Below are 25,124 nucleotides of genomic sequence, written 5' to 3'. Positions count from 1 at the left end.
TCGTTAGCATTACAATGTGGGGCATTTTTAAACCACCCTATTAAAAATATATACATTTTTTAAAAGAATTTTATATAAAAAAAATATTCACATACAAAATGTAAATTAAATACATTGACTTCTTTGAACTAAACTTATAAAATAAAATACAGCATTAAACTTCTTAAAAAATATATATATATATATATTTATTTTATTTTATTATTATTATTATTTATTATTATTGTTATATATATATTTTTTTTTTTTCAAGAAAAGGCTGAAATTCAGTATACGGTATACTGAATTTCAGCCTTTCACAAATTTCACAAAGAAAAGAAGGTTGTGTAAGGATAAATAATTGTATAAATAATAAATAAATAATAACCGAGAAAAATAATTGTAATTAGAAGGGAAAAAAAAAGACTTATTAGAGGGGTCATGTTTTTAATCGGTTTTCATTTTTGTTTAGTGAAAAAAGGTAAGGTTTTTTCTGGGAAATAATAATAATAATAATTAATAGAAATTAATTTGAAAAGCGAAGAGCATCCTCAAAAGAGACAGCATCCACAGCAGACATGACACAAAAAATCAGAGAATAGCGGAGTACTTGGACACATTGAAGCAGCAAGAGACTACGCCAGTACAAAGAGAGCTCCCAGAGAAAAATTAACAACCGAATCTTCGATGAGGACCAAAGAGGCTTCTACAGGAGAGGAGCAATATGGCCTTAGTTGCTAATGCTCCTAAAAACCAAATAACAAACAAACAAACAAGCTTCTACAGGAGTCTCGGAGAAAACTACAGATCACTGAAGAGTTCAGCAAACAGTAGAATATAATTTGGCCTAGACAAACGCAACACACATGGATTGTATCAGGGCAGTCCAGTCGGCCGAAACTACTTGTGAAGAGACTAAAGTTGTGACAGAGAGAGAGACCTACAAATATCTGGGGACAATACAGGCTAACAGTAAGAACGCAATGAAATCAAGGTTCGCCGAGGAGCCAGTTAAAAACAAAGTTGAACGTTGGGAACATGGTCAGAGCCATAAATACCTGTGTAGTGTGAGTACCAGCATACTCTTTCGGGATCATGGATTGAACCAACACCCAGCTGATGGAGATTATAAGACTGACCAGAAAAATTATGACCAAGAGCCACCAACACCGTCCGAAGTCGGCCATCGAGAAATTGACCATTGCCGGAAAGAAAGAGGATGAGGGTTGACAGATCTCATTTGAACAACAGAAGACGATAAAGAATCGCTTGTCAATCTTCTATAAGGAAGAAAGACAAGGCAGCGTACCCTAGCCTAAGCTTGGGGACCTCCCTCTCAGACGGAAGAAACGAGGATAAAAAATGGGCAAAGAAGGCACTCCGGCATCACACTCCCCTTCTCCCTCAACCCAAACACGGTACTACTACTACTAGCACTAATATTAACTAGTACCACTACTAATACTAATATAAAATAGCACTAATAATAAAATACTATAATATAATACTAATATATACTAATACTAGGTAGATAAGGCTCATAAATCCGTGCAGTAACACCACTTTGCTTATTGGAGACTTCAAGTGGTGTTTAGTCACCAGAGCAAAGTTTCCGGCATCCCCTCCCTCCCTCCCTATCTCCTTCAACCCATGCACGGTACTAAGTACAATAGGTTTTGATACCTTTTGTATATGGGAGTTTTCATTAAAAAAAAAAAAAAAATCTCCATGGCAGTCACTATATTGATCTCCATCAAGACTACATAGATAAAATGGCTTCCAACGCATGGCTCACGAGCGGGACGCTCTTCTGTAAGAGTGAAGGATTCATGCTCGCCATCGAAGACAAGGTAAACACTAGGAACTGCAGAAAATACAACGCCAAGTACCCCGGAGTGGCTGGTGCGGCATGTGGGCGATACCACCTGGCCCCAGAAATAATCCAACACATCATTGCAGAATGCAGGATGATCACCCAGACGGAGTGCACTCATAGACACGACCAGGTTGCCATAATACATCAGAAGACAGCGCAAAAATACCACTTGATCAAAGACAGTGTACCGTATTACAAGTACGGACCCCAAGCCGTACTAGAAACCTTCAATCTCACAAACTATAAGGGGATTGTGCCATAATAATGAACAAGACGTTCCCGCATGACAGACAACCCTCAATGACAAGAAGGTGGTTGTTTTAGGGTTTTTGGAGTATCAGCAACTAAAGCCATATTGCTCGTGTATTGTCTGTAAATTGCCCGTGTTCTGAGGTCGATTTTCTGTTTACTGGAGGAAAAACCCGAGTTTTCAAGAGAAAAACCATGCTACCCTCGCCTGGGACCAACTAATTCATCCACGTTGTGAAAAAAGGCCCATAAAAATTCCTCCCGTCATCGACGGGACTCGAACTCCCGGTGTGGGGAGGACGGCTGTCCTACCAACTGTGCTACCCACGAGGGCTCGACAAAAAGGAAATGGCCAACTTGATTGACATAGCAGTGCCCAACACCAGCCACCTCCAGAAAACTTACGAGGAAAACTCAGGAAGCACACAGACTTAAGCTAGGAAGTCAAAGAAATATGGCATGTGGAACACGTAACGGCCATCCCGATCACCGAATCAACTGCCAACGAACCTCCATAAGAACCTAGTAGAAATAGGCCTCCCAGAGAACCAGGGCCGTGCAAATGGGGGGGATTCATTGGATGCGCCGCACCAGGGCACCGATCTAGGGCCCAAATTCGTGAATCCAGTCTAAACCTCTATCCTCGTAATTTGAATTAATGCCCCTAGTTCTGGAATCATATATAACAGTAAAAATTTCATCCTCATTCATTTTACTTTATCTCCTTAAGCCTTGTGCACCTCAAATAGTTTTATCCTTTTATAAATCCTTGTGTTTATGTTACGAGATCTGTGTACTTAATATGTTTTCCATTTACAGTTATTATTATAATGACAGCCATTACCAGGCCACTTACCTAGATTTAATAATACAAGTATCTTATGAAAAAACATATACTAAGCTATATGATAAGGTGGATTTCAGCTTTAATTCTGTCAATCTTACAAACTGGGAATCCAGTATATCTAAAAAGTTCTTGGAAACGTGATTATAACGCAATATTAAAAGCTTGATATATATTAGTAGTAATAGAACGCAATATTACAAGCTTGATATACATTAGTAGCAGTACCCTCGAACATAGGATCAATGCATTTTCATAAGTTCTAGGTTAATTATGAATAATATGCTTATAAGTTTCATTATGTACTATAAGAATATAGCTATTGGAGAAACAATAGATAAATGGCACCATGGCGTCAATCTAAACAGAATTAATGAAGGCACTTGAAAACACTCTTGATTAGCTTCTCTTAGTTAACCTTCCCTAGGTTTAATTGCACTGAGACGGAACTCGCTGGCTGACTAGCATTCTCTTCTGGAATAGTACAAAAGCAGTCTCAAAAGATTACTGTATTTGTCAACACTCTAATTTTCCCTGGTTTATTTGCAGTCAGACGGGACTAGCTGTCTTACTACACTTAACCAGGGATACTCCAACAATTGCGCTAATAATTGTTGATTATATACGAGTAAATGCGTTTTTCAGTTTGGCTGGCACACCTTTTGGATTAGTGTAATGCCAGCCTTATTTTATCTGTTATCCTCATTTGGGACGAAACAATATCTCTAAACTATAGTTCTTTATACTGGGACATAACATTGCTGTCCCATTGTAATGTAACCTATAGACATCCATCCTGTCCAGAAATTGAGAATATCCATATTACAGTATAAAATGAAAAACAGCAGATTAATAGAATTTAAAGTTATTTCCTTAATACATTATACAGTTACATTTAGTACACATACATTTGTTAAAATCATTATAATAATTTTTTTATAAAAATTGAAATAAGATTAGAATTGTGCGTAATTGGTTTTTAAACATTTTGAAATGAAACGCTAGTGCTGACGCATGCTGATGTTCGGATCATTCCTAACCTTCATTAATGTCCAGATCATTTCTAACCTATATTGATGTTCGGAACATTTCTAAACTTAATTTTTACCTATTTGTATGCCAATGCCCAAGTATATCAGTGTACACTTTTAGGGTGAGAAAGTTTTTTTGATGTTGAGTATAACATTAATTACATCATCATCAACTATCAGGATGTGATCTGTACATGAAAGACAGCTTATACTGTATTTACAAGAAATATTTATTCAGATACAAACTGCTTTCTCAACATTTAGGAAAAAGGGGATATACTGATCAAATGGCCCATTCCATTTTACGATTCACATGCACTTAGAAGTACTTCATATATGTCACTGGGATGAGACATTTTCTAACTTATCGATCTTTTGATCAGTAAAACAATTTGACAGTTCGTTGTCATTAAACAGTTTTGTAATAAAGTAAATCTATAAGTCTTCAAATTGTGTATAGAACTGTAATGTAATTTGTTAAATCTTCGTGATATCTTTGGATTTTTCAAGAGATTTTCTAATCGCTTAGGTACCTTGGTCATAGAGTGCTGTTAATACGCATCCCACAGATGATCGTGCGCAACTTCGAGGAAAATTAAAAATCACATCAGATTTCTTACTACAGCAGTCACAAGAGAACTTTGTCCATCGGTCACAGGTAAGCCTATTTTTAGAATCGTCTAATAACTTTCAGATATTTTTGGAAACGTCCTTTCGTTGCAGATGGAGAATCTCATGGCATTCCAGTAAAGCTATGAGACTGTAAATTCTGCGGTCTGAATCGAAAGTTGGCCAAGCTGCTTCCAATAGTATATTGGGTAGCAGACTGAACAGGAGTAAATGATGACATACCATTTTGCGGAGGAGACAATGCCACACCACTAGATGACACTACTGCACAAGAAGAAAAACTTGAAGTGGTAGCACCAGGTGTTGCCAACAAGCTGCTGTACGCTGGAGGGGTAGTCTTCCATGGAGATAAACAGTTGTGTCCTCCAACACTTGGGGCGGCGGCTGTAAGAGCTTGCACAGCAATCGCTGTTGGTCTCGGGGCTATTGGTTGTTCAATAAGTGATGTGTCAGTCGAATTGCGATACAGCTGGTTACGTTGAGCCAGAATGCTGCGTTCGTTACGGCGAAACTTTGCTCTCCGATTTTGAAACCAAACCTGCCAAAAGAGAAAAACATTCTTTATTCTACGTGAAAATTTTAACGTCATTAGCCACAGTAGTACGAGAAAGAAAATCTTTCAGAAAAAAGAAAAAAAAAGCATATATATATATATATATATATATATATATATATATATATATATATATATATATTAAATGTTATTTAAAGTCAAAGTAACAGTTGATGGAAAAATAACAATAAAAACAAAAATGAACAAAAAATGCGCAAAGCAGCAGTAAAGAATGCAAAAGTATATAAACATGTAAGTGCAAATAAATCTGAAAAAAGTTTCTATAGATGGAGGTGAGAATTACACAAGAAGTATACACCATTGAAGAAGTATACACTACAAACAACCCTAATCATAACTTTTTAGCATTCAGATATGTAGATGACATCCTAATTTTAAATACAAACTTTGAACCATTAGCCAAAGCAATTTACCCCAATGAACTTAAATTGAATAAAGAAAACTCTACTAATCACACAGCCAACTTCATTGATCTCTACATTACCCTTAGCAATGCTTCCCTTCCATATAATATTGACATATATGATAAAAGAAATAAAACCAACTTTGATGTCATCTACCTTACTAATTGGCACTCTAATATTTCCAACAAAATACACAAAAATATAATATGTACTCAAACTATTAGACTAACTAACATATGCAGTAACCATTTACTGCTTACTGAAGCTCTTAAACTTCTTACAATAAGTTAATTAATAATGACATCCCCTATCTATTTTTTTAAAATACTGCTTCAGTATAGTTTCCCATTTGATCAAGAATAAATTCAGTCATAATCTACTATGAACTGGTCAGTTCTATTCCTATTTGTACAGTTGTAATATTATTTGGTGGGATTTCCACTACTTGGTGTGTAATAACTATACATGATTTCCTATGGAATTTTTTATTTGAATGATTACTTTGTTTCTTTACTCACTAAGTTTCTACTTCTTTCATGGATTCATTTGATATATGTTTTAACAATCCTTTATGAAATTGCTGATAATTCACTTCCCTTGTTGAGACTATTGATATTCCTTTTTGTTTTCGGATAATATATGTGAGTAAATTGCTATATTTGGATCTTTCAAGTATTAAAGCTGCTTTAAGGTATCAAAAAGGTTTTGATACAATTCAGTTCCGCCTTTGGATTTATCTGCTCTAGATTTATACTATTTTTATTTACTATTGTGCATATTCATTACTACTGAAATTTTATGCAGTACTTGTTCATTATTAAATTCTTCAACTCCATGAATTTCTATGACTCTTTATTTATATTACAAAATATTTTTTTCCTACAGTCTCCTTAGGATTTGATACCTAATTACCCCACCATTGGGTCTACGGTCATCTAGTTATATGCATCCTCAGATTTATTTCCTATTCTTTCATTACTGGATTTAAACTAGATTTCCTCATCAAAACCTCCCATGGATTTTTATTACATCCTTTCACCTTCGGATTGCACTCCTGAAACTACCTTTGGATTTATGCTACTCTATCAACAATAGATTTACTTATTTATTTTTACAGAAATTATTACTGATATTACTTCAGTTTTGTTTCACTACATTTTGTACTACAGGTTATAACTCTTAAGTCTTAATCTGGCCTCTCCGTCTCAGGATTTTATGTTGCTTTTTATGCTTACATATATCATTTCTCATTTCGTGGATTTTATAAAAAACTTTTATGTGTAAGCTATACCCCTTCCCTAATTGGTATAATTTCGATTTATATACTAGAATTATACAACGTCCTTTTTTTGCTAAGTATATAGTAGCCACATCACTTGATCTACTTTCTAATCATTTTATCATGGCTATGTTCAATACTTTTTATTTGTCCTTTTATTCAAAAACACGTTTCTACGTTGTAGATATAATCTCTCTTTTCTAACGTTACTCTTATACACTGAGTGATCACTGAATTATGACCACCTACCTAATACTCCATAGGTCCTCCATTTGACCTCAGTACAACAGCTATCCGACGTGGCATTGATTCAACAAGATGTCGGAAGCGTTCGAGAGGAATGGCCAACCAAGCTGTGTGTAATGCGGTCAGCAATGCAGGTATGAAGGTGATTGGTGTATCCAGACGGTGTATCCCAAGTACTCTATGGGATTGATATCGGGAAAGTTCGAAGGCCAGTCGATATGCTGGAAGTCAGAACTGTGTTCCTCAAACCATTCCTGCACAACAAGTACCAGATGGCTCGGCGCATTGTCATCTTGGAAGACACCATCGCCATTCGGGAAAAAGTAACATAGCGGGGTGTACACAGTCAGCAAGCAGTTGACGATAGCGGAGACCACTGATACATTGTTCCACATGCACCAGGGGTCAAAGTTCCTGCAAGTGAAACATGTCCACACCATACAACCGCCTCCACCGGCCTGCACTTTTGATACCATGCATGATGGATCAAAAGCCTTATGTCGTTGACGCCAAATCCGTACACGACTATCCACGGTGTGGAGTAAATAACGTGACTCTCCGACCAGCACACCTTCTTCCAGTCTTCTAACGTCCAACTTGTATGCTCTTTGCACCAGGCGAGTCTTTTACGCCGATGAACCTTGGTTAGGAGAGGATGCCGTAGGAGTCGTCTGCTGGTATAGCCCATACGTGTGAGCGTGCGACGCATGCTCATGACAGATATTGTTCCGGGTTCACCCATGTATTGGGTAGTCAACTTTTCAACAGTGCTACGCCTGTTCGCCTGTATGAGTCGTCGGACCCGGCGCTCACCTCTAACATCAACCTTAAGCTGACCTTTGCAGTTTTGCCGTCGGGTCGTTGTTTGACCAGTTTGACGGCAGTCCTGGTACACTTTAACTACGGCGGATCTCGAACACCCCACCAGTTCAGCAGTTTGGGAAATCGAGGCACCAGCTCGTCGAGCACCCACAATCTATCCTTTATCAAAGTCCAATAAATCCTTTCTTTTACCCATCACGCTCGGAATTTTACTTCCTATTGAACCACTGACACCTTATCTATGCTACGTAGGTCGACTACCTCACGTGGTCAACGGTCGCATTCAGTTTTCATAGGGGTGATCATAATTCAGTAATCACTCAGTGTATATCTCTACACTCTTACTTATTCAAAATTAGACTATAGAGGTCACTATTTTCATATCTATTTCCACTTCTTCACAGCTCTCTATCAAGTCCCTCATGTTACTATAAATTGCTTTATCCAGTAGCTAAGTCACTTATGTAGCTTTTCTTTAGATACATCCATCCTCTCTACGAAATATGTGATTTTTATTTTCCCGCCGTCTTCCTTTAGCTACGTGCTATCGTTCCCTTATTATACTTTCGGTTTCGTTTCTAGGCGTGATTCGACATGCATATTTTTCCCCTGTTTTTTTCCCCTGCAGTACAGACATTTGGTATTCATCTCCTATTTATGCTAACTCTTGCAAAGCCAGAGCCCTTACTGAAAGGTTTGGCTTTACAACCCCAGCAAGCTCAGTAAGTTTTAATAACTTTTTCTATACTTTTTACCTTTCCACTTTCTTATTCTACCTTTCTTCCCGTTCATAGAGCTATTAGTGCAATACGAGGGTGATATATATATATATATATATATATTATAATTTCTTCTGTTGGAACTTCAACAAAAATTGTAGCAATTTTTTGAAAATAAATAAATTTTCTGTTTATATTCCCTGACGACTCCACGGTCAGAGGAGTTCACAAGATAGAGAAACTACAAGAAACAGCACCATATTTAGATTCATATTCAGGTAGTTGGGGATTAAACTGAAAATTTTAATTTTAATTTTGCAGTTAAAGGTAATTGGAATACTGTATATCAATAAATTCCAGAATATCGAATTCTTCACTCCGCCCACAGTCTACGATGAGTGAAGTTAAACAAAGCCGAATATAAGCTTGGCCAAATAAGACAGTTGTCTGGGGTTAGTGACAACTTCCTCACAGTTTCTGTTACATGAATTAGATAAACTGATTTTCATTTTTTTTTTTTTAATGGAAGGTTAGTTTTAATTATTTTTATAAGACATGTTTTCTCAATCTGCTATAATTTATGGAAAAAAAAATTTTTTTCAATATAATGTGTCTCAAATTTAGTAATAAAAGATTTCTAATCATTAAAATGATTAGAAATCTTTTAATAATAAATTTATGTTTCTCTCTATACGCATCTAGCAGGTTTATATTAAATTTGATCGCCAATTTTATGCATTAATATATAAAAAAATTCCATATGAGAACTAATATAATATTGAGTGTACAAGAGTGTGTGCACTCTCAACATTGCGCACTTTCAATAAGCATTAAATTTACATCCAATAACTATTTAATGTAGTTCAAGCTCCATGTCAGATAAGAAACTCCTGCGCTTCAGAGTCTTTGCCTGAATGTGGATCTGATCCTAAATCTGCACAGTTTTCTATGTGATGAATTATTGTCTCTCGATGAGAGCGTCAAGATTCCGAAAAGGTAGAAAAGCTGTCGGTTTTGCATTGCCCACGGTATTTTGCGGTGTCCAGCTATTCACGGTCAATTGATAATGTGTTAAATGCTTCTATGAAGCTGAAATGGATCCGGAGAGTCCATCCATAGCAATTTGGCCAACTTCTATTCTGTGATGGATGTTTGGAGAGGATTTGCCAGATATTCGGTGGCTCTGCTGGGTAACAGTTTTGCAAAGATGACAAGGTTCCTAGAAGTGATATGACAGTACCATGGAACATAACGATTTTATTTTAAATTAAATTTTAACATACTAACTTACATGCACCAAGTAATACAAAGAAATAAATTTTTCTGAACAAATATAGTCCACTGTGAAGAGTTTTGAAATAATTAATGGACTTTGGATTCAATGCATTTATGAGCCTAAATATTTTTTTATTAACTAGCGTATATAGATATACGCTAATATAACATAATGATATTAAAGGATGAAATTCAGTTTTATATATTTAAGGTATTTAATATTGATTGTTATAATAATTTTATGTTGTTAAACATTCAACATGGTATTTTATAGTATTGAATATTCAATATTATATTAAATTTTGCTTTTGTGTTTTCGTACATAATCATCTTTTGGCAGTTTCAGTTGATTAGTTGCTGTTTCCGACTTAGAGAGTATTCTGTTTCTGTTTCTTCTTTTCTGTAATTTCTGTGTAATATTCTTTATTTGGAATATTCATTTTTTATGGAATATTTACTTATTTTTCCTGAAAGTGAATAATCAGTGGACACATACAAAGAAAATTTTCAAGCAGCTATTGCTATTTATTTAAAATGCATGCCATTCTCCATTTTAATTAAATTATGCATTATGTGCGATTATGTTCTAAACAACAAAAAAAACTGTTTTTTTTTTTTGTTTCCCTTTCGCACGTGATGTTCGCATCCACTTGTGCGATCTTCAAAACACGCTACCCTCTAAGTTTAAGCGATGATGCACATCCTCAAATGTTTCTTCACTCTTATCCGACCATTTTTCACGATTAATAGATGAAGAAGCATGCGAAGATTCATTCATCGCCTTGTTGAATACATTTGTCGCTTTCAATGGCTTGATTTACCATTTTGCCAGCTCTCATCGAACCTAGTAACAAAATCCAGCGTGTTTTGATGTAGTCGGCGATCACTTTTTATTGTCAATATCATCCATGGATTTCGCAATGTGTTTTGCTTTCGAGACAAAGCATAATTTTGTTAAACAGCATTCTTCGGTCGTTTTTAGCATTAGCAGTAGTAGTGGCAAATGATGCAAGAAAGCAAGCTTATAAAACATCAGCCAAAAAAAAAAATTATAATAATAATCATAACAATTCCCATTTCACCTATCGATTCCCTCCAATAGTTTTTTTTTTTTAGTTCTTCCTTGAATTTATTCAAACTATGCACTTCCACAACAACAGATGGAAGCCTGTTCTAACAATCAACCACCCGCTGATGAAGGCAAACTTCCACAGATCTGTCCTGCAACCATGCTTCCTCAACTTGAGTTTGTGCCCTCTCACGTGCGTAGCCTGAGCAAGAGGAAGAATCTCATCAGCATTGAGATTACTCAATCCATTCAAAGCCTTAAACACCTCAATCAGATCATCTTGCACGTGCCTAGTATCCAGACGCTGAAATTTGCAGAACTGAAACCTTTCTTTGTAAGAGCACCTATTTGTTCCACTCACCAATCTCGTTGCCCATATCTGTAGGTTTCCAGACCTGTATGCAGGTCTGGAAACCTACTCAACGTGTAACCTGATCATTGCCTTATACAAAGGGATAATCACCTCCTTATCTCTGCTAGCAAAATTCCTGTATATCATTGACAAGACCCCATGAGCTGCTCTGGCTTACGTTAAGTAAGTCCGCAGATAATAATAATAAGATTCTTTATTAACATAAATTGTATATAATAGTGATTCCTTACACAGAAAGCCAGAGGAATCTTACAATTCGTTGTTTATACAAGTGATTTTGTTTTATAATAGAAAAAAAATAAAATAAAATAATAATAACTAAATAATAATTAATAGACAAAAACAAAGATGATAATCAAAATGTAAAAATGAAGTAGTAATTACAGCGAAAAAGGACTACAAGTTGAGCAGAACATGAAATGACATCAATTAACTAAGATCGGCAGTTACATAAATGTCCTTTACAAACAGCAAGATAGGAAAAGATGCCAACGCGATATGCCTTGTCCATAGTCCACCGGTCGATGTCGATGTTGAACGAGTTGAGAGTGTCCAGACTTAGCTGAGCACTGATGAAGGAATGACTTTATTTTTAGTACATGGGCTCTGTGGACTATGGGCGTATATTGCAGGTTGCAGCAGAGAGTAGATTTAGATGTTGTGTAGATCTGGTGCGACTACAAGTTGGCCCACTTCAGCACCCAGAATTCGAGGCCCCATAGTTTCCTGAGGCTAGTGGGTGGTGCAGCCCACCAAACTTCCACGGCATAGGAGAGCACACTACAAAAGTAAGTTGCAAGGTATTTCTTGATTATTTGCTTATTGTGCGTTTTGCACAGATCAATTTTTATTCCCCAGAACGCTCTCAGGGCTTTGGAATACTGGGCTTGGATTTGTTTTTTATAGGTGAGGTTGGCATCAAGGATTACTCCTAGGAATTTGACACTGTCTGTGGAAGTCAGAACATTTCCTGCCATTTCCGGAAGTAGAGAAGATGCAATATCAGCAGAAATCATCCGACTTGGCGTAAAGATGAGATAGTTTGACTTCTCTGAATTGACTGACAGGCCAAAAAATTTGGCATACTTACAGAATGTATTTAAGTAGCTGTTTACAGATTCAGAGGAGGTTTGTCTTTCTTGTGCATGGCAAGTAGCATACAATATCATCAGCATACGATAGGAAAGCTGGAATTTTATCCATTAGTGGAACGAATATTGCCGCAAATAGCAAGGCTGAGAGAGAGAGAACCACCTTGTGGGATCCCTACTTCGACGCTTTTAGTGACTGTAATGCCATCGCCTTTGAAGTGAAGCATTCTCCTAGGTAGCAAATTATTGAGGATCTCGAGAATATTTCCAGATATCCCGTAGAATCTCTCAAGTAAGGCAAGAAGGGGGGGGGTGTTATTTGGACTGAGTCGAAAGCAGATTTCATGTTCAGAAAAATGGTGTGAAGATCGTTGTCATTCTAGGCCTGAAGTATTTTCTGCGATAAGGACTGTAGGCAGGTTACAGTAGATCTATTAGGCATGGCATAATGGGTATGTTCTGGCTTATGCGCAAAAATTGCGAGTGCTACATCATTATAGATACACTTCTCGAGGCATTTCAGGAAGGGAGAGGCAATTGATATTGGCCTGAAGTCAGCCGGTCTATTCGCACGAGGCTTCTTAGGAACTGCCACTACTCTGTATGATAACCAGCTTGAAAGCACCTGTGCAAATTTGAGTACTTTGTTGTAGAGTTGAGTGAGCTCTTTGCTGATGAAATAAGAAGTAATTTTTAGATTAAAAAGAGGTATTGCGTCAATTCCTATGGTGGACTTGTCAGGTAGTGAATTTATTATTTTTATTAGCTGTTCTTCGGAAATTTCTGTATTACTAGAAGGTGAAGAAACGTTAAACGCTTCGTTCCAAAGATATGCTTCGGACACACGGTGATCTCGCTTAAAACGCAGCACATACTCACACCATTCCTGGACATCTAAAGATAGAGTGGTGCAAGTATGACTTGTGGACCACACACGTTTTCCCCTGGATAGCCGGCCGTTCATGAAATTGTCAATAGCAAATTGTTTACTCTTCAGGAAATCCATCCTTGCTTTGGAAAATTTGGCGTATGACTCTCGTGAAGGTGACTTCTTGTAGGAGGCATGGGCTGCCTGTTTTTCCCTAAAGACCTTAGTCAGGAGGTCATTCCACCATGGCTTTGATTTTATACAAAACGCACGTGGAATATGAGAAAGTGAATGCTACACTGGAGGCATACCTACAAGGAGGGGCAAAGGAAATGCCACAGCGCGCCCCTACCTATTCAGAGACGCTGAGGAACAAAGTCACAGCCACAGCTACAACTATAACCACCACTTCCAAGCCTACTCTTAGGAAGACATTACTTCCAAAGCCACATCTTGTGGTTCTTAAACCTACTACAAATGACTCCCACAAAACCAGCGAAGAAGTAAAGAAAATAGTGGTCGATTCACTGACTCAAGACTTCAGATCTGCCAAAATCAAATCCATTAGAAAGACGCGGAACACAGGGGTCATCATCGAAACTGCAACCAAAGATGATGCAAACCTCATTATGAACAACTCCAGGATCCCCACGCTCGGGCTAATAGCCGAACCGCCCAGACAGAAAGGCCCCTCTATTGTCATATTTGACATTGACAACGACCTCAGCCCTTCCTCCATATGTGAAGAAGTGTACAGGCGAAACCTCCAACACGCATTACCTGACAGAGATCCTGCCAGCCTTATAACGCCGAAATTCCAAACTAAGAGCAGAAATGGAGGCTCCTCAAACTGGGTACTCGGACTTGCCCCTGAAGCCTGGCAAGAGATCACAAAACAGACAAGAATATACATAAATTGGAGCTCCCACTGGTACAAGGAACACATCGCGGTCCCGAAATGTTTCCGGTGTTGCCGATTCGGGCACACCACGCACACATGCACCCAACAAGAAGCAACATGCGGACATTGTGCTGAGAAGGGGCACAACTTCGCAAACTGCCCGAACAAAGCAAACGATCCAGTTTGTGCAAATTGTAAGTGGCAGAAACTCCCTCACACACACTCACTCAGAGATAGCAAATGCCCCGTTTACATAAAAGCAAAAGGCGCACAACAACTAAAGATCCACTATGGGGACTCTTCCTAAAAGATACAACACAAGCTGCATTAAATTTCTCCAGCTAAATGCGCAGCGGGCCATTGCCGTCGCGGGACAGGTTAGGCAAAAGGCAGAGGAAGAAAATCTTGACATCATACTGCTACAAGAACCTTACACCTGCGCCGGGGCTGTACGGGGATACCCGCTCAATTACAAGATTGTCCAGGTGGGTGGAGTGACCCCCTGGGCGGCTATAGTGGTGAGAAACCCTAATATAACGGTGACAAAGATCACCCATCTGTGTTCTGAGTGGGCATCCTGTGCACACATAATATCATCACTGGGAGAATTGTATGTGATATCCTTGTACTGTCGTCCGGGCGTTGATATTCTCCCTGCAACACAGTACTTGCAACATGTACTCACCGAGCTGCATGGAGCCAGGATACTTGTCTCCGCTGACTTGAACTGCCGCTCACCTCTGTGGCACAGTGAGACCCCGGAACGCAGAGGGTCCAGAAATGGACAACACATGGAAGAGTTTTTGACTAACAGTGGCTTTGTCGTCCTAAACCGTCCCAATAATCTACCCACCTTCAGTTCAACCCTTTGGGAAGCCACCTTGGATGCTACCATAGCTACCAGATCCCTTGCCAGTCATATTGCAGCCTGGAAGGTTCAAGAGAACTGGACCACTTCCGACCACCGAGCTATCACATTTGACATGCAAAGATCACTCCACCGAGCCCCAGTCATTAGTCTCAAACAAAACAGGTATGCAGTAGATAAAGCGAATTGGGAACGATTCAAAGAGGCTGTCATCTGCAAAGCCAACAACCTACAAACCGACCAACTACTGGGCTGCACACCGGATCATCACCAACGTGCAATAACAAATGCCATAACAAGTGCTGCAAACCAGACGATCAGGACAAGGACCCCACAGCCGGGAGCAGTCCCGTGGTGGTCACGAGAACTTGAAGTACTGAGACGGGAAATGAACCAAAAGAGACGAGCCTTTCAGAGAGCTAGACGGACCTGGCCCCCACCTGAGGTGGAGTTTCTCAGGCAGCAGTACAGGGATGCCAGGAATACATATACCGCGATGATCAGGCAGCGAAAGAAGCTGTCCTGGGAGCACCTGGTGTCTACTGTAGGCAACTCGAGCCCATGGAGCATAATATATCGCATAACCATGAACAAACTGCCCAGAGGGGAGGTGACATCCTCCACGATTACCCCGCAAGGCACTATGACAAAAAATTGGCAAGATTCAATCAACAACATCCTAAATACCACCTTCAAACCACTAAACGGAAATGATACTCCTGAACAACAACTACTTTGTCTAGCCAACGAAGCTTACCAAACCACCCGAATAGAAGAGCCTTTCACTCACCATGAATTACAAACAGCCATAAGCAAATTAAAAAGCAAAAGAACTCCAGGTCCGGACATGCTGGAGCCGGAAATAGTAAAGAAAGTTGCCGAATATACCCCTGACCTCCTCCTAGACTTGTACAACCACTGCCTTAGCTCTGGCTGGTTCCCCTCAGACTGGAAGGTGGCCAGCGTGAAACTTATACTTAAAAACCCATCCAAACAGCCACAGATGCCAGAATCATATCGACCAATAGCCCTACTTTCGGTGTTAAGCAAAGTATTTGAACAACTGCTCAAACAGAGGATAGTAGAACACTACAACACAACAAATTTAACTGCAAACAACCAATTCGGCTTTAAACCTGGAAGATCTACCGTTGACGCTCTGGAATGTATCCTGGACTTAGCAGAGAGTTGCGACCGAAAATATTTCCTCCTCATCTCGATTGATTTTGCCGGGGCGTTCGATGCTCTATGGTGGCCGAGCATCCTTGCAAGACTCAGAGCAGCCCAATTACCAATGAATCTCTATGGCTGTATGCGGAGCTACTTAAGTAACAGAAGAATCTTAGTAGATGCTCCCTATTGTAGGGTGGAGCGCCGGATCTGTCGGGGATGCCCCCAGGGCTCGGTACTGGGTCCCCTCCTATGGAACTGTGTACTTGATGAGTTCCTCTGCAAGGATCTAGGGAACGTCAAATCATTGGCGTTTGCTGATGATCTCTCCTTGGTACTGGCCGCTAACTCTAGGGCTCAGATGGAGATCATCGCAAACGAAGCACTAACCACCCTCCGAGACTGGGCGGAGGGACATCACCTGACCATTTCGTCAACCAAGACGAAATCTATACTCCTAAAAGGCTTCCTGACCCCAACCAGACCGCCCCAAATTAGAATCAATGATAGAACCGTTAAGCTTGTCACTGAACTTAAATACCTTGGAATTATACTAGACAGAAACCGATCGTTTACCCCCCACCTCAACTATATACAGACAAAGATCAAAAATTACGTAGCCATGCTTGCCAGGGTCACCCGCCGAGACTGGGGGCTGAAGAGGCGCACCCTTGCGCTCCTCTACAAGGCAGCCATCATCCCAGCAATTACATATGCCTCCGGCGTCTGGTATAAAAAGGCCTCAACAGTGGTTAATCGTCGACGATTGGAAATAATACACAGACCGATCCTCCTAACCATCACCCGAGCATGCAATACAGTATCAACACATGCACTGCAAGTTATCACGGGAACCTTGCCTCTCGACTTGGAAGTAATCCGCACAGGAATGCAGCAGCAACTCAGGCGTGGAAAAGCCACAACGTATCAAGACCTTACCACAGATCCGATAAATAACATACAGGCAGAGAAGAAAAGACTGGAAACATACCTACAAACAATCTGGCAGCAACGTTGGACTGACTCAACCAAAGGTGAAATAACTCGAAAGTTTCTACCTAATCTCCAACAGGTCTACCCACAATATCCGCAATGGTTCAACCCCGGACGCTACACCACTTACCTCCTCACAGGACACGGAGCGATTCGCAACAAACTGAACCTCCTTGGCATCACAGATAATCCCATGTGCGCGTGTGGCTCTCTGGAGACATGGGACCACATAATGTATGAATGTGAGCACTATGAAGATCTACGTGGACACCTGATCACACAGATGCAATTCAACCCCAAAAACCAGGAGCATTATCTACTGGAGAATGAAGCAAATTACAAGCAATTCTCTAAATTTGCCCAGAGCCTCTACGCCAGACGGCAAACCCTCCCGCCACCAGCAAACCCTGAGCAACCAGAACCAACATAGCTCACTGCTTGAACGACCACACCAAGCCGCACTGACCTGCGGAATAACCAGCACAACAAAAACAGGAGTCTCCAATCCCTATTTTCCCATTGTGACTGAATCCAAACAACCCAACCTGGATGGTAGGCCACTGATGATAGACGACCACTTCGCAGCCACAAGCCTTCACGCCCTATTGGCGATCTGGGTCAGCTCCCTTGTCTGGCCCACTATTACTCCCCTTCCCCGGTGGGGGAGGGAGACGGCTTGCCATCTCCTTAACCTCCACCACCCTTCTCTTCTTTCTGGTGGGGCATGGGCATGCCCCACTGCAAGCTGGAGCTACCTTCCCTATCGGCTCCTTCTCTGACTATATCCCCCCCCAATCTTCAACTTCCCTTCCCCCTCTCTAACTATACGCAAGCGACAGTCCCACACAATCCAAATTTAACCATCCAAATAAATTTCGCCCAAAACTCTCGGCTTCTCATTCTAGCGCCTTCACCACGCGAACTAACTTATACCAATTGATGTGTATGCATATGCATTTTTGTATGTCGTATATGTGCATTTTTTTTTTTTTTTTTTTTTTAGGTCCTAGCCACTGAAATCTAAGGAAATTAGGTGGCAGGACCTGCCAGAGTAAATAATTATAATACTGGTGTACCTGGTCTGCCTCCACGGGGCTAAAGTGGGGCAACGTTGGGCCTCAGTAGGGGTCCAGCGGCTAAATGACCAGATGAACAACGGTACACGACACTACACATGTACAATATCCATACACTTTTAAATCTCTGGCATTTCCAGCAAACTGGTACACCCATCACAATGTAAACAACGCGGAGATGGGGGAAACCCCTGGTGCCGTATGACCCTAAATACACTTTACACTTTACACTTTACACATGGCTTTGAGTGGGGACTAAGGATGCAAGTTTTGGATATTGCCGACCTTGCAATGAATTCCATCTATCTCGAAAGCCAGTAGGCAGCCTCGTTTATGTTAAGCTTAGCCAGTATGTTCCATGGGTAAAGTTGGAAAAGGGTAGTAACTTTTCCAATGTTGATGTATTTTGGATTGTATACTCTCCTGACAGTGTTTGTAGTTTGTACTTGTGTACGTTCGTCCTTAGGTGCCTGCAGAGATATCATAGCAGCAATCGGAACGTGATCGAACGGGAGGAAGTTCTCAGTTATGGTCAGGGTTTCCTTTACTAAACAGTTTGAGAAGATGCGCTGCAGGGTGGCATCGCCATGTGGGGAGGAACATGAATAAGACCAATGCCCATTTCCGACATGTTCACTGACAGTGTATCTAGGAGCTTCTTTGTGGCTGGCAGTGGAAGGTTAAAGTCTCCGAGGATGATGAGCTTTTGCCAATGATTGATTGTGGATGACAGCCATGCTGTCAGATTAAGGACAGAATCCTCAGAAACCGGTGGAGGGAAATAAACGGCACACACAGAGATCGACAAACCAGCAATTCAGTAGATTCCAAGAACAGCTTCTATGTCACCTCCTGGATAAGCGGATGCCTTAATCAGGGGGGAGTGAACTCCTTTGACAGATTGCAACACCGCCACCTCGTCTCCCAATTCTATTAGCATCCAGCGTGTGATAGTCAAGATTTGAGGTAAAGGCAGCAATTTCCATTTCATCTCTGAGCCAGGTTTCAATCAGAATGACAAAGTCGTACTCTGCGCAGGAAAGCAAATCAAGTAGACCATCTAGTTTGTTTTTGACACTCCTGATATTTTGTAGGAAACATCGAATATTTACTTCGACAGAAGGTTGTACTATGATGAGATTACTCTCGGAACAGTATTTGCTTTTCATATAATGATCTGAAATCTCGTCCTGGGACCGATGTGCCCTCTTACTGGATATTCTAACTGGAATGCGACCGGTCCAATGTTCGCTGTCATCTCCACGTTAGACATCCACAAATTTCACCCGCTCTCGGATATAATTTGTGAGACTCCGCTAGAGAGGACAGGTAGCTATGCTGGCATAGTTATGCATTGTTGTGGAATGGGGTTCGGGCTTGATAAGTTCTTGGCCTTTAGTGTCCCATAGTATGGCATTATCAACAGACCTCTGGGCCAGTATTCGGTATTGGAGTATTGTTGGTAATTAGGCTCATCAATAATCCAAAGGCTGAATCCTGAAGGAAGCATAAGATGGATGCTTGGTATTGATTTTGAAAGGCTTACCGGGTATGTCTAGTTCCATCAACAGTGCCTGAATTTGTTCAACTTTTGTCAACGGATCGCGCCTGCTAATGAAAATATTTGCGCGAGTATTGCTGGTGGCTTGGCGATCTCGTATTCTGAGGCTAGTATTAACTACACTCGTGCCAATCAAGGTGGTTTTGCTGTTTCTGGAATACCGTTGGCGTGGGGATGCTTGCGTCGGTTGAGGTCCGGGCATCTGGCCTTGCTGTGCTCCATTCATGCCTGCAATGTCAGAGTTCCGTTTCGTAGATTTTAGCATGGCGCTATAGGCGCTGTCTTTAGGGAGTGCAACTATATTCGTTTCGGGTAGTAGCGATGACTCATGTGTGGGAGATGGGCGTTCCTGTGGGCCAGGACAAGGGAGTCTAGTGTTCACGGGCAAGAGACCTTGTAGTAGGCTCAATAAGTAGGCTCGTTGATAATCTTCAAGCTGGCTCATACGTTCCCTTAGTGAGCTATTTTCTGAATGCAGTTTTCTTACAATGCCTTCAATAGTTTCAAGTTTCACAGTGTTACACCCGCAAAAAGCGCAGCTGACTTGAGCATGTGATTCCATTTGAGAACAATTATCAGATCGACTCTTAATGTCATTAGTGCCTACGTGTACAACAGTATCACCTATTGTGCCCTTAAAAGATGTTATTTGCTCTACAACGTCATCAGCTTTTCCCTCTGGCAGACATATACAGGTCCTGTTCCGCCTATCCTTTTTGCGCAATATACTTGTATTTTCCATGCCCCTGACAACAGAGTCACCGACAACAACTAACTCCTTACCGACAACCCCCTTGTGGGTTTCCGCTGTGTTGCCTGATGATCAAGTGCAAGCTCTGTCATTGATAAGGGCAGCTTATCTGATAGATAAGCTGCCCTTATCGTCAATAAACGTCAAAATAAGTTTATTAGCAGGGATAATGGGTCATTCTTTTCTAAACGTCATGTAATTCCAACATCATGGGTCATCCATAGCATCCCTCGAGATACAAAGTCTTTTGTGAAGACTATAGTCTAATATGGAATTCCTTCACTTTCGTTTCTAACAGGTTATAACCGGCTTTTTAAGTACTTTTATATGTTGTTTAGATGATTAAAGAAAGATTTGGAAGTAAAACGATCATTATCCATGGTTATAATATTTTAATAATTTTATTGTTGTACTCAAAATAGGTATGTAATTTATCCTTAAACATGCAGATTTATATTCTATTTAAAAATACATTCGATGGTAAAAAAAAATATTATTGTTTCCTTTTCAATATCAGAAGACACTTGGCAACATCGAGCACCTACGTCGCCAAGAGTCGTGCATGATATTCCCAACAGATTTTTAGTTTCACTCGAAAAAAAACCAAAAAAAAAAAAAAAAACATCAGTTAGTTGGGACACCTTTGCGAGATGCTGATAAAAATAAAACATTTCCCACTCTCCGGAACAGGAACATAAGCAAGAGCACGTCGGATTACTCAATTCACTGTGAAGTGTGTCAAATTAATGAAATAAAATCTTGGTGGATGAACTTAATCATTCTGCGTTTAGAAGTGGAATAATTCGTTCTTGTGTTCTCATAGATAAAAATATCGCGTGAATTCAAAAACATTACGTTATTTCAGGAGTCGGAATGAACGCTGTCATTTGCATCGGTAAATGTCATGTTCAAGTATTCGCGATAACTGCCATCTGCATTGCGTATTATCCTGAGGAGAGTTATCTTTCGTAAAATATTCTATTTCGAACTTAAGGTTATTTTCTTCAAGTTGAATCAAACTCACACACTGAGTATTAGTCGCTTTTTTTTAAATTGATTTTTGTATTACTTAATATACAGCATAGATGCTGTAACATTTCCCCAGATAAAATTCAGTTTTGTCTACTTCCCACTTTCCAAAAAATAAAAATTAAAAAATATCGACCTGATAAGAGGATTTACCCAGAAATTGAATTTTTGTTACCAAATTTCCCTTAAAGCCAACGAGAAAATCCACATAAAATAAAACACAGCAGCTCCATCGTAATAGCGCAAATAAATTTATAGGGATAAACAAGAATCTGCTAAATATACTGGGCAACTTACTTCTGATGACTACACTATAATTGCGATTATTTATCTATGCTAAAAAGCGTGGATAAATAATCGTGTTTCAATTTAAAATGATATTACAGTAACAATTTACCAAGAATATGAATAAACTGCCCTCTCTCTTAAATTATCTTTTTCACGATGTGTGTGTGTTATGCGGAAGCCTTATTTCATTAACAGTTCTCACGCAATACTTATACAGCATGATGCTTGAAATTTGATCTAGAGCCTAAGCATGAGATTCATATGCGGTAGCCTAGTGTCCACCTTTTAATTAATTAATCTCCGTTCCAGGATGAATGGAATAAAGAAGATACGTAACCTGTCCAGATATCGTGGAAAACATCGCGTCTTATTTTTCGGTACTTCGATCACTGCTCGGCGCCATAGTATCGGTCGCACGCTTCTAGTAACGTAGGTGTGAAAGCTTCCGACAATCGGCACGTCTGTTGAGAGTCTGTACTGTTTCCCTCGTTCCCTTCAGTAATCGGAGCTTCTGAATTTGCGAAGTACTTCCATCTCCCTAAACTGTAAACGATATTGCCTCATTTATATTCCCCCTCCGAATCCCCAAGTACCCGCTCTTCCCAACCTTTTCATCCGTCAAGCTGGTGCCATTTCTGAATTCCAGTGTACGTTCTTCTACCGCTTCAATAAACCCCGGAAGTATTGGTACGTTCTCCCGCTTCACGGCCTTGGGGAACGTGGTTCCCTTCCAACAACGAAAGCCGCCAGCACTTTCGCGTAGTTCGGCACAGATAAGAAAAGTCTGCGCGTTCATGTGACAATCGCTAATTGACAGGTACACAAATGTCTGTGTTGCGTGCAGCCGTCAGGTGGCATCAACAAGGACGGTAGATGTCAGATAGAGCCTGATATGTCACATGGCGTGTGAGGACTGACGTGACACATCACCTGTGTTTCGAGAAATTTATGACGACTGGACCGATGATGGTAAATCTAATTGCAGAATTTGGAACACACTGAAACTTCCGTGATCGTCAAAAAAAAAAAAAAAAAAAAAAGAGCATATCATGTATTCAATCATCCTCTTACTTATGTTTCGCTATGTTTATTTTGTAATTGTGCAGCAGAGTTTCACTTTACAACTTTTTTTTTTTTCTATTCTATTAATGAAGAAAATAATGATGTTGAAGAAATAATGATGTTGAGTACTTTTACAATTTTCCATTTCCTTCTGAAATTAAGCTCGTTTTTTTTTTATTTATACACTAACTGCATCTTAATGTATTACAAAAGTCCGGAATGTTTGTACGACCGGAGAAAAGGAAAACTATCATTCCATGATGAAGTCGAACTTTGCAGCTCTCCCCAGTCATGAATTAGTCTTATTTATTAATTATTCCTTATATCATTTTAATAGTTAATGAGTCCTCGAGGTCAGTTCACAGGTTATAGTTACCGTCCTTCCATACTAGGCGGAAAGGTTTGGGTTCAGTCCCGTCTCGACGGGCAGTCTTTTTCACAACTGGCTGAGTGTCGGTCTCGGGTGAGGGTTGCAAGGTTTTATCTCGAATAAACTCTAGTTTTTCAATCAGAAAACCAACAAATCAATCGAAAAATACAGCTAGCGGTACAGATGCAATGTACCGAGACTTCATAGCCTTAGTTGCTTTAGCGTTCTATACACCCAGTGTATATTCAAGAACGGTTTATTTATTAAGTGTACCCAGCCTTTTCATGAAATGTAGGGCTCTTTCAGTCAAAGCATCAACATCACGTTTTCGTACCGTGCGATATAAACCGGGTTTGTCTGATACGTAGGGATGTTGTATGCGTGATTCAGTGCAATAACGGGCAAAACGAAAGGTTTAAGTGACTTTGAAAGTGGCATGGTAGTCGATCGTCCCAGATGCCACAGTTTCCGTATCTCGAAAAAAATAAAATTCTGCTAGGGTTTCCGCTTATGAATGTATTGTGGGTGTATCCAGAATGGTACAGTAACAAATAAGGCACCGTCAGGGGCGATCCTGTTGTTGGAAACGGATTGTTACTAGAAAAGGCTAACAGAAGTAACAAGGCGTGCAGACTAACGGAAAAGTTACAATCATTCAAATAAAAAGCCAGTAAAACAGTCGTAACCAAAAGGCATTGCAGAATGCACAACTTTACGCAGAAGTTTCCAAACTTTCTCGGTTCATGGTGCCCTTAGTGTCCCAGTAATTTTTTCACGACACCCCTAGGCCAAAATAAATACCTAACACAGTGGTTTTCGACCTTTTAATATATACCTATATAATAATTTTTTTCTTTACATAGAGGTACTAAATAAAGATCAATTATAGATCACCACAATTTAAAAAAAATACGGTACAATGGATACCGTACACCTTTTTATAATGAAATAAATGTATACATTAAAAAATAATAATAACTTTAAGTAACTTAAACCCAAATTACACGGCACCCCAAGAATGTTGTTGCGGACCCTGGTTGAAAACCACTAACTTAATGTAATGTTCTTTTACTTTTACTCTCTCTCTTTCGTCAACTCCTCTGATCAGAAGATATAGTGTAGTATTTTTGTAGGTGCAATATGATTGCTATTCAAACAGTTTATTATACATTATCACGGATGGGGTATCGCAGCAAAAAACAAGAACGTACATTTACAGTGGACGCAGGAACACCAACTAGACAGTGGATGACTGAAAAACCTTTCCTAGTTTGACGGATCGTTTGTTCTGTTGTTTCACTCTGGGAGAACCGGAATATAGCAAAAGCAGTATGAATTATTTTGCCAAGGCGTAATTTCTCCAATTTGTACAGCAGTCATTTATGTGCAAGTGTAATAGTATAGGGGAGTGATTTCGTGGCGTACATTGAGCCCCTTTTAAACCTGTGGAGCTTTTAAACTTGTAGAGTCATTTGGATGCCATTAACTGAAGCGTGTTTCCGACTAGGCGCATCTCTTCATGGCCACAGTGTATTCGTCTTACAATTGAATTTTTCAAACAGGATAATGCGCCATGTCATAAGGTCAGATTTATACAGGACTGTTTCTAAGAACATGAGGGTGGTTACTGCGTTGGCTCCCCCAGTCACCAGATCTCAATCGAGTTAAAAACTTGTGGGATGATGTGGGAAGCTCTTTGGAGCAGAGATCCTCAATCACCCATTTC

General features: G+C 39.9%; 1 protein-coding gene across 1 annotated transcript in view; it reads right to left on the bottom strand.

Moving 5' to 3' along the window:
* Positions 1–4,712: 4,712 nt before the first annotated feature.
* Positions 4,713–25,124, bottom strand: part of LOC150089544 (paired mesoderm homeobox protein 2-like) — a 70,399-nt gene continuing 49,987 nt past the window's right edge. Inside the window, exon 3 of the mRNA XM_090390022.1 lies at positions 4,713–5,147. Coding sequence (XP_090246148.1) covers positions 4,713–5,147 — 435 coding nt within the window. The remainder of the gene's footprint in view (positions 5,148–25,124) is intronic.

The sequence above is a fragment of the Mastigoproctus giganteus genome, chromosome 2, assembly GCF_048544385.1.
Source record: "Mastigoproctus giganteus isolate SK-2022 chromosome 2, ASM4854438v1, whole genome shotgun sequence".
Classification (NCBI taxonomy): domain Eukaryota; kingdom Metazoa; phylum Arthropoda; class Arachnida; order Uropygi; family Thelyphonidae; genus Mastigoproctus; species Mastigoproctus giganteus.
This window is presented reverse-complemented; position numbering and strand designations above follow the sequence as displayed.